Source organism: Erythrolamprus reginae, chromosome 9 (assembly GCF_031021105.1).
Source record: "Erythrolamprus reginae isolate rEryReg1 chromosome 9, rEryReg1.hap1, whole genome shotgun sequence".
Lineage (NCBI taxonomy): Eukaryota > Metazoa > Chordata > Lepidosauria > Squamata > Dipsadidae > Erythrolamprus > Erythrolamprus reginae.
In genome coordinates, this window is record NC_091958.1 from 24,824,381 (window position 1) to 24,835,658 (window position 11,278).

Below are 11,278 nucleotides of genomic sequence, written 5' to 3' on the forward strand. Positions count from 1 at the left end.
CCTCAATTATTTTTCCTTTTCTCCTCCTCACAAGTAGTCCCGTTTTATTGCACGTACACATCGGAAAATCTGAAATGTACATGTTTCAGTTTGAGCATGAAACTATCCGAAACCAGCTCATTTGGCAAAAGACAATTTGTGCATATTTGTACTTTCAAGCAGCTTTTCTCAACCGTGGTAACTTTAAGATAAGTGGACTACAATTCCCAGAAATCCCCTGCCAGAATGTTGGCTGAGGAATTCCAAAAGTTGACATCCACATATCAATAGAATTTCTAAGGTTGAGAATCATTGCTCTAAAATACCCAGTTTTCAAACCAAGTTCCTTTCTTAAAATCAACTCGGGTGTTTAGATTCTTGAACCCCAGCAATTTTTTCATAGTTAATGTCATAAACATCAGGATATTTTGTTGTTGCAAATATAAAGGGGAAAAAATGTAACCATCCTCCAAAAAGTAGATTTGTTCTCCAAACAAATCTACCCTCCCCCCCAAAAAATAGAAGAGAACTGATTGTTCTCCCCCACTGAGAACAAAAAGGCTTAAATCTTGAAGTTTATATATAGGGTTTGGTTTCAGAGACCATAAAACACCATTATTCCTTTCTTGCTGCAATGAAAAATGGGACCAGGATGGAGACACGCAGTAGAATAATAATTAATGATTCAGGGCAGTGGTGAAAATCTTTGCAGAACGTATGGAAGATCTGTGTACAATTCCATCATCCCCAAAATTTTTGCTAAACTGTTTAAAAAATCCCTTCAAGTACCCTGCTTTCCCCCAAATAAGGCATCCCCTGATAATAAGCCCAATCAGGCTTTTGAGTGCATGGCAATAAAGGGTTCACAAAAATATAAGAAAGGGTCTTATTTTCGGGGAAACGTGGTATGTAGTTCAGTTCACCCGTTTTTTACCGATATGCATCGTCACCCTCATCTGTCAGCAAAACCTGAGAACCAGTAGTGGAAAGTTTGAGTAGTGCAGAGAACCGGCAAATGCCACCTCTGGCTGTCCTCAGAGAGGGTGGGAATAGGGATTTTGCAGTATCCTTCCCCTGGAGTTGGGAGGGAATGGGGATTTTGCAGTGGCCTCCTGCCACACCCACCAAGCCAATGCACACAGAACCGGTAGTTTTAAAAAAATTGGATCTCACCACTTGCCCAAATTTTATAGCTAAGAGTCTGTAGAGAGTATCCTGTCAGAGCTGAATAATTTCTTGGATGAAAAGTGAAACATCTTCAGAGAAAAACAAGAACGTTCAGTTGCCTTCTGAAAAAGCACATTTGGGACAACCGTGACCTGAATGGCTGAGAATCTCTACAGACTTTTGGTGAAGGATTTGCTTGTCTTTCTCTTGGGGATGCTTATTTAAAGAGGGGGAACCACTGTCAAAGACCATCTGTACACCACAAGTGGAAGCCCTGCACTAAATGCCATTTGTTTGCTCCAGGATTAAAACCCGTCATTTAGGAAGCAAGACTGATTAGCAATTTCATCGTTTTCATATTCCTCAGTTTATGCATTTCAAACTGCTGCCTTGAATTTTAGCCCTGTTCTCACGGATCATGCAGAAAATAGGGCTGTTTTACAAAAGTCATCTATTTTTCAGATTGCGAGGTTACTGAGCACGTACAATCAGAATGCTCAAAGATTTTTTTTTTAAGTCTCATTGTTACAAATGTACATAGAGGATTGCTGCAAAGTCTTCACAAAAGTTTCTTTTATTTGAAAAAAACCACACGTAGCTTAAATTACTTTAATAGATACCACATTTGAGCTCAATAAAAAGGGAAATCCCTGCGCTCCTTGGTCTGCCACTCCTCAAAAGAGGCGCCAGCTCTTCGGAAGTCTTCCTCCAGCTCTTAGCAGCATATGAAAATGATCACAGATTGTATTCTTTATTTATACAATTTCTCTCTTATAAAAAATTTTTATTTGCTTTAGTCTCCTGCATGTGCAAAAACTTAAGAAGTCTTCTTTCCTAAAACATCCGCAGGGTCCTTATTCAGGGGTGGGTTCTAACTTACCTCGCCGCCAGTCCGCTTACTCTGCGCTGTGTGCCCAGCTTCTGTGCATGCACAGAAGCAAAAAACCCCAAGATGGCGGTGCCTATGGCGCTGCTGAGAGAGCCAGTTTGGGGGTGTGGCCAACTGGCATCGCTCACGTTTTGGCGAGCAGGGGAAAATTCCCGCTACCGGTTCAAACCAAGAGCAACCCACCACTGTCCTTATTTTAGATTAGCTTCTGACAATTTTGAAGGCTAGGAATGAATATTGACACTTGCTTAAATGGAGGACTACATTAATATTCCCATAAACAAAGTTTCTATGCACATCAAATGCATCTTTTTAGCATAGTAAAGTAGAGAATAAGCTATAAAATACAGAAAGAGAATATTTAACCAATTCAAACTTAATTTGGGAGGGAGAAGCCTTTTCTAATTTCAGCTCAGCAATTAAAACAGCTTCATTGGACAGCTAAATGTCTTATGGAAAACTCAATAACATTTTTTAGAGGAAAAGAAGAGATGCTCTTTTTTTAGCACAAGAAGTTGCAGTTAAACATACCACTGAATTTTAAGGGAAGACATCTTCTGGAGATAACTCTTATTAAATCAGAATTGGGTGACATATAAATCCAAATAAATAAATGAGAGAAAGTTCCAAAAGCTTTACAACACAAGCAGTAGCTGATTTTGAAATTAAAAGGACGGGGCAGTTGGAAGACGGGACCTAGAGTTGTAGTCACAGCCAGGAGACAAAAGATTCATGTGGATTGATGCTGCATACCATGTGGCAACATCTGGAAAATATTACCTATAAAATTTCCTTTTATGTATGGAAAGTAAAGTGTGTCTTCCTGTCTGACAACTTTAAAGTCTTAATAATGTTTCAAAGTAAAGAAATGTATGCGATGTAACATTTAATGAATGCCTTTTTACAAGGGTGATTGCCTTAATTTCCACGCATCTCGGAAACTAACGTTTTTATTAGAATTTAAAGTATACTTTCCCTAGCTTATTACTCTTCCCTATTGAGGAGAGAAGCAAAGCAAACATTCCAAACCTAGGCATTGGAGCATATATCTTCTTAAGGCCAGTCCTTGTACTATTTGTTCTTATCTCCCCATGGGCAGTGCTGCTGCAAAGCTAAGATAGATAGGCAAAGCCGGCTGCTTGGCTTATCCCATTTGTACAACACAGCAAGATATATAAATCAGTTCAAACAAGAACATTACAATGATTTTGTTTGCTGGATATATGTTAATGCCCCCGACAAGAGATTGCCAGTGTGCCATTGTTGCTGCTATTCTTGCGGTAGCTTTGTCTCACCACAAGTCCTACCACATAATGGGGATTTTACAAAAGATGCTGTTTTGCCTTGTGGGGAGACAGTAAATATACTTGCATTAAACTTCCAAAAGATATATGTAGCAGCCTTTTAGAATTCCGCTTAGTTTCAAGCAGTTCTTTTATTGACATGAGATCCTCTGTTTGAATTGTGTAGTCTAGAGGCAAGAAAAATGTTGCCTTGAGAATAAATATAAGAAAAATATTATGTCTTATCCTTTGGTTGATGGGTTTCTATAGAAAACAGAGAAGGGGAAGTGACATTTAAGCTAAACGGTCATGGAAAAATTACTTTGCATGTTTTGAAATACTGAAACATTTAATTGAGGCTCTGATAGCCTTTGTTTGTTTAAAAGATGTTTAGCCTGTTTTTCAGGACACACAAGTCTTACCAAAGAAGCTTGTAAGATTATTAAACATAAGAAAATACAATTACAGTAAAAACCAAAAGATTTTCCTTGAAAAAGTAACATGAAACTGTAAGCTATGGGCAATTTCTTAACTGAAAACTGAATCCTTGGCACATTCATTCATTTTTCTCAGCTGGACAAATCTTTATATGGCTTTTTGAAAGTCTATTGCAGGTCTTAGCTTCTTTGGGATTTTTTTTTCTATTAGGAAAAATGCTTTTATTTGAAAAAGAAAATTTGTGTTAATAGTGGTGTTATAAATATATAATCACTATTGATCATTGTCAGTCATGGTTTCACTATTGCTCAGCCCTTTTTAACCTGCATTGACTAAAAGAAAAGCATAAATTACAGGTTTGCCTGAGTTGCAAAGCTTATCTGCTCTCTGCTACATACAAGGCAAATTCTAAGCAAAAAGAAAGCAGTTTTCAGAACAGCTTAATTTTATAGCTGCCTTGCTACTGGTTTATTTTGCTGGCTTTTTTTACACAGTAGTCTAGCCTCTTATTTAATATTTCCATGAATATATTTATTCCATAAATATTTCTGTGGACATTAAATGGCCCTTCAGGTTGTTGTGGGGTTTTTTTCCTCCCTCTTTGAAACTCGCAAATCAGAATATAATTCTGAAATATAAGAAAGAAGGCACTTTCAACAGTCAGTATTGAGAATGCATAGATGTGCGGAGGGTATATCTTATTTTGTTCACCTTGAAAAGGGGGGAAATTTTATGTCAACATTTAACATCAAGTTTATTATTTGCTTGTTTGCTTGCATTGTCTGCACCGGATATAAAAAAGACAACCAGTCTGCCATCTGCTAATTTCATAGTACTTGCTTGGCCATTTTTTAACATACAATCAAAAATATTCATGTGCAAACTGAGAAAATATTTCTGCCTTTCCTGGGTTGAGCTAGTGAATTTGAGAACCCACTTTAGAATGTGGTTTTACATGAAAAGATTAGAACCCCTTAGGGTTTCCTGGTCTTTTCAGTTCTAAGCTGAATTTCAACCAGCCAGACCATGAGAGAAACATTGTCTGGAAAGATGATTATGGGGCAACTCCTTAACCATTAACTTGGTTAATTGAAAATGGTGAACTATTGGCACATTTTAGGGTATTCTTGAGTAAGCAAGGAGCTTTATATAGGTTGAGGTTTAATGATGATGATGATGGTAATGATGATGATGATGACACAATAACTTTTAAAAAGTAAACTTTAAGATATAGGCTTGTAATTGTTTTTGCCATCAAAACTGATGTAGTAATAGATTGCCTAGGTTTACTTTAATTGAGGGAGGGAGGAGGACAGACAGACAGACAGACAGATATATGGATGGATGACAGAAAACAAAAGAAAGAAAAAAGAAAGAAAATTTAAATTTGATTTTATTTTTATTTTACATCTCCTTAGCCTTACTCAATTTTTGGATTAGCAAAATTCTAATATCTCAAAATTGTGTAAAATATATGGTACTTGAATACCTGAATTTCAGTATTGTTGGACCTCAGCTGTCTATCTGAAAGAAAACTTTTGGTATATGAACAGAACTCTTTTTAGCACAGAGACTGGTTAAAATTAAATTATCTTATTATATGGCTAAATAAAGTGGCTTCTAATCTCTCCTCCCAAAAGCCCCAAAATGAAATACATCTGGAATCTGTTTATCGGGATTTATGGTGATATTGAGCAAGGAGAGTGAGTAAAAGAATCATATCAAGAAAATACAGATGTGATATCCCAAATATGAAGGAATGATTGTCAGAAATGTATGGTCTTAGCTGTTTTGGAAAAGATTCTATCAAAGAATGTAACTATATGTGTTATAAAAGAAATCTTGCAATATCTTGCAATAATATCAAATATTATTCATATTACACTAGTGAATTTTTTAGTAACCAATAACTATTGCTCCTTATAAAATAAAAGATTATTTTTCTTACTTTTGTTTCTTAACCTGCATTTTGAATTCATTTGGGGTTGTCTCTTCTATTTTTTAAATTTCTTTTTAGTTTAAAGCTTGTTTGGTTAATTGTATATGTTAAGAATACTAAATAAAAAATATAACTTTAAAAAAAGTGAAAGAAAATAAAACCTTTATGCAGCTAATTCTAATGTCACTTTTTTCTGTGCATGTATATGCACATTATGTTAATTTGTTTAGATATTTAATGAAATTGTTTGAGTTGCTTTAACTAACAATGGATTTGACAATTTTGTGGCATTTCAATAAACAGAGCAATATCTAGAATGATATGTTGTTTGCTCCCAGAAATAGGTAAGAGTGAATGTGTATTTATTTTTAATTTTTGCCTATCCTTCTATGTTACTGAGTTTATACATTAGCTATAATGGCTTTCGTATTGTGTCTGTCATGCAAAGATTTGATTTAAATGTATATGGTTTGAAGCTCTTGAAAGAGGTTGTTGGTCATATTGTTTAATTTTTAATGCAACTATACAAGTAGAAATTTTGAGTTTAACTTCTCTCATAAAATTATTTCCAGGATAATGGTAATGGCAGTGAACTTTTTTTAAATGTAAAGATTCAGAGTTTGTAGTTAAAATAGACCTTGGCTTATGACCACAACTGGGGCCAAAATTTCTGTAGCTAGGCAAGAAAATTGTTAAGTGAGTTTTGCTCCATTTTACGACTTTTGCCAGGTTGTTAAATGAATCATTGCAGTAACAAGGTTCTTAAGGGTAATCTGGCTTTCCCATTGACTTTACTTGTCAGAAGGATCTCAGAAGAGGATCTCATGATCCCAGGACACAGCAACTATCATAAATATGATCCAGTTGCCAAGCATCTAAATTTTGATCACACGACCACGGGAATGGCTTCCTTGGTCGTAAATGTGAAAAATGGTTATAAGTCACTTGTTTCAGTGCCGTTGTAACTTCATTAAATATTCTTTATTCAAATAAAATAATATGATTATAGCCTTTCATCATGGCTAACACAGAAAGATGGAAGCTTTTAAGTGGAAAATCCAGATGTTAGGAATGTCTGAAGTTAGTGAAAAAGCAGACCTCTGACGCTGAAGTTTTCTTGCCCAGAGTATCTGACTCTGTGAAATATAGGAACAATCTCTGCAGAAGAAGAGACAAGATGCCTAGATAAACATGTAAATCTAGAACTGGATATTTTAAAACCTTCCAATTTGGGCACCAACGCAGCGTTGTGAGGCCAAGACCATCCATCATTCTGTTTTCAGTTTGTTAATTGTCCTGGTAGTAGTTTCAGATGTCGTCTAAAGCAGCGGTCACCAACTGGTGGTCCGTGGACCACTGGTGGTCCCTAAGAATATTTTGGTGGTCCGCAGAAAAATTATTTGCATTTTTTATATTGCACTAAATCAGGGGTTCTCAAACTACAGCCCCTGGGCCGGATAACTGCAATGAACACTTGTGGTGCTGCAGAGAATCTCCCCCTTCAGTGTCTTTTTGTGCGGGTCGGAGGGGGGCAAAAATTCCAACTTGGGGCCTGCTTCCGCCTCCTGCTGAGGGGCTTTGGGCAAAGGCTGGAAGGAAGTGCTGCTTGTGGCAAAGAGCCAGAGATCCTTGCTCCAGTGGGAAAGCATCATGGCCTGGAGCTGGCTGATCATCTCAGTCCTCTGAGCCTCCAGGCGCCGACACCTGGCCTTGCACTTCCCTCTGCTTGGAAAGCCTATGGTTGTAGTCCTCAGTGAGGTGCTTCTGCTGAGCAGATCCAATTTGAATTGAGGTGTTTTGCCAACTCTTTCTTGTGGTGGCTGCTTAGCTCCAACAACTGCTTCCTGTTGGGGCCCTAAGGAGCCTGGAGATGAGGAACGGCTGGGAGGGGAGGGGCAAGTAGAGGCTGGCCAGGTGCCCCTCTACATGAGTGACATTGAGTTGGCTAGGCCCACACAGTCACATGACCACCTAGCCTGTCATTAGGCAGATCATATTAATGGTCCACAGGATTTAAAATTATGAATCTAGTGGTCCCTGAGGCCCGAAAGGTTGGAGACCTTTTTGAATTGATTTTATTGTCTCTAATTTGTGTTGCATCCTTTCTTTTTGTCCCCTTTGTCTCACCTAGGCAAGAAGACAACAAGACCCTAGTCCTGGATCAAACCTGGGAAGTGGCGATGATCTCAAACTGCGCTGAGAGTCAGTGCTGCGCTTTTTAAACTTGGCAAATTATGGAATTAAAAGACCAGAAACTGTGATGACTGGATATATATATATAAGGATATATAACCTTTCCCCTGATCTGCGGCAGCCAAACTATCATGTCCTGCCATGGTTTGCACTATGTTTGTGTTGCATTACCTGTATTTCTGTTCTTTAAGCATGTCACCAGTGGGGATTTGAGATTCTTGTTTTTTCTATGCAAACTTATGATTTCTTGGCACTATTTTAGCAAAGAGAGAACTTTATGCAGCCATAAAAATGTCCCTCAGCCGACACTTGTTCATTTCAGGATGGGTCCGAATAAATTTTTGTGAGTTCTTTAAAAAAAAAAAACTTTCTAAACTAATTTTATATGAGATGTTGGAAGTTTGTCATAGTGGTCTTGCGTTTGGCGCATGCTCTTTGTGGTTGTCTCTTTTTGCACTTTTTTATCAATTTGCAAAAGACTTTACCCTTTTACATTATGCAACCTGAAGCAAGTAACACAAGTGTTGTCTGTTGATTTACTGAATTACATGATTTTATTTTTAAAAGTACCGTAGCATCCTATTATTTTAGTTTACATTTCCAGTGGCAATATGTTTAAAGGAATCTTAACCTGTCAGCACATTCTGCTCTAAATTGAATTCTGAAATTGTTCTTCTGAAGTCAAGACATTTAAGTAATGGTTCCGTGTGTACAAAATCTCACACCGGTTGCAAGATTCCTTTTTGTGTGTCTGTGTGTGTTTACTTGCTGTTGATTCAATATTTTCCAATGGGATTAAGCTTTGGAGTAACAATCAATATTCACCTTGCCCTCCTTCCATTTATTATTCAAGAAGTACTCTCTGCTTTATGTTGTACCTAGTAGTTTTGCTTTGTTTATGTAAGCCATCCACTTGAAATACCTACCTGAAATAGTCATTTAGACTTTTAGAGTGAGTAGATAATGGTCATTGGCAGAAGAGTGGATACTCCTTTTAGGTTGAATCATGGTTATCTGATTTTCAGGGTTTTTTCAGTCTGCCAAAGCTAGAGACAAAATGCAAGGGTAGGATTCTGCCTGCTTACATTTTGCACAATTAACATACCTCCTTGGTCTTTCAATATTTTAGTCAACAAATAAAGGGCTTGTTTTGTTTATAATTGGGTAATGCGGCATTATGTTTCTCATTCATTTTGGAACCCCATCCCCTCCTCGTGAAGCAGAGTTGCTGCTGGCCCATCAAACACCCTCCAAGGGCTTTAGAGTGTGAATGAGCAGGCAAGAAGGTAAGCTAGCCAAGGTGACAATTGGCCACAAACCAGGAATGTGAGGTCTTCCTACTTCAGGTCTTCGTGCTTTTTAAAAATTGACATGGCACCATTCCAAATCATATATGTTGGTGTGGAAACTGACCAGCTATGGTTTAAACCAGTAACCCAGCATACGAATGCCACTTGCTGGGGAAGGCCAAGGTCAAACACACACACTCGTGGTGCCTCTTCTGAAAAGATTTCTTACAGGGTTCAGAGGATGAGGTGGTCACTAGGGAAATGGACCCCAAATAAACTCACAAGATGGATGGCAACAGGACCCGAGTCAGAAAGGCTAGCGTCTTTTGCACCAAGGAAAGGAATCGACTCCAAATAAATTGCCTTTACAACTACTACCAACCCCATAGTAGTAGTTTCTTCAATCTGGAAGTTAAGGCTCCACATCATTTGAACCTCAGGATTTTTAAGTTCTACTTGCTAATTTTGAGGATGTAATAATGATATAACTGCAATCATCTCATCTAATTGTTTCCTATCAGTTATTTTTGCATTTATATTTCTACTGTTTTGTATATAATCCTCTTCCCCCAAAATATTCTACTGATTCCAGAAGAATAACTAAGATGCATTATTATTTTTAATAACGGGAGCTGAATTAGAAACAACCACAGATTTATGTTAATAGCTGATGAAATTCCCAAGACGTGGCAATCCTGGATTTTTTCTTTACCGTAACGGTTGATTGTTGGTACTGTTCCCATATAGATCTCTAAACAGATCATTGTCACACTTCATTTTATTAGTTTTGATACTTTTTTTTCAGTGTGTTTTTTTTAGTTTCCGTAAGAAATAATGCTTCAAAGAGTTTCTAGCTGCTGTTATCATCCATAATGTTCTGCTCCCTTTTAATCACAAAATAGCATGATGTTACCTGGTGTTTTCCAATATGATTTGACGGATGAAATAAAACCTTAAGTACACAAACTATATTATTGCATATCAACCTTTGTTGTGTAAATATTTTTATCCTATTCCTTAGAACCATGCTACTTATGGTCAATTCCATTGACCACATTGGTTTAATAAGGTGGGCTCTATAAAGGGGATTTGCCATATTTTCAGGCAGTTCATGATAGACTCAATTAAATTAAGATACCTAAAATTGATTGTAGTTTTCAAATTTCCAATTGTTTAGAGAATAAAGTGGAGTATGAAAATCATCACAATTTTGCAGTCTAGTTTCTCCTTGTTCATTTTTTAAAATTCCAATTACACATGAAGCTATGGTTAATTAGGAATTTCCTGATTTAATGCCTTGCGATGCAAAGGTTTATTAAACCACGATATGATTGTCAAAAGAGGCCGCTATATCTTAATGCTGGCATTAAGATCAACAAGTGTTTTCCGTTGCTATTTTGTGCAAACCTATTGAACTTAAACATTAAGTTATTGATGCAATTTGATATTTTCATAATTTCTATTTAAACAGATGTTGCATCATCTTCATAGAACATCTTTTAAGAGTTGCCTTAAAGCATCAACATTGCTTTTGCTGTCTTTTTCTCTGTCATGTTCATAATAAACTTCTGTGTAGTGAAACCGAGTGGCTGTTTATTTCTTTGTAACCATATTCTGAAGCAATGCAGGAACAGAAAAACTCACTTTTAAAGAATAAACATTGGGCAAATTATTATTTTTCTAAGCAATATTCCTGAAGCATGATCATTATTTTGTTTCTTTTTGAATAAATTCTCAGAATACAGTTGAAAATTAGAAAAAGTAAGTTTTGCTTAAAACATCAAATTTCATAGTGTATATACAATTAGGCAAAAAAACAAACAAACCCAAAGTGGATATATAGACTTGGTGAAACTAGGCTTAATAGCAGGAACTGTGAGATGGATCTTGAAGTCTTAGCAGACAACCAAATAAATATGAGCCAGCAGCCAAAAAAGCCAATCCTATGTTGCATTAACAGAAGGATGCAATCAAGATCAAGCTCTCTAAACCCTTAGTAAGACCACACCTAGAGTCCTGCATCCAGTTTTGGTCACCACCATAAAGAAGATGTTGAGACTCCAGACCAGTGATGGTGAATCTTTTGGTTCACGTGTCAAAA

At 36.9% G+C, this 11,278-nt stretch overlaps 1 protein-coding gene across 4 annotated transcripts in view; it reads left to right on the forward strand.

The window, feature by feature from the left end:
* Positions 1 to 10,758, forward strand: part of CBFB (core-binding factor subunit beta) — a 50,998-nt gene extending 40,240 nt beyond the window's left edge. For all 4 annotated transcript variants that reach the window (XM_070760509.1, XM_070760510.1, XM_070760512.1 and 1 more), the window contains exon 6: positions 7,827 to 10,758. In XM_070760509.1, the coding sequence (XP_070616610.1) occupies positions 7,827 to 7,895 (69 nt within the window). In that variant the 3' untranslated portion in view covers positions 7,896 to 10,758. The remainder of the gene's footprint in view (positions 1 to 7,826) is intronic.
* Positions 10,759 to 11,278: the final 520 nt, after the last annotated feature.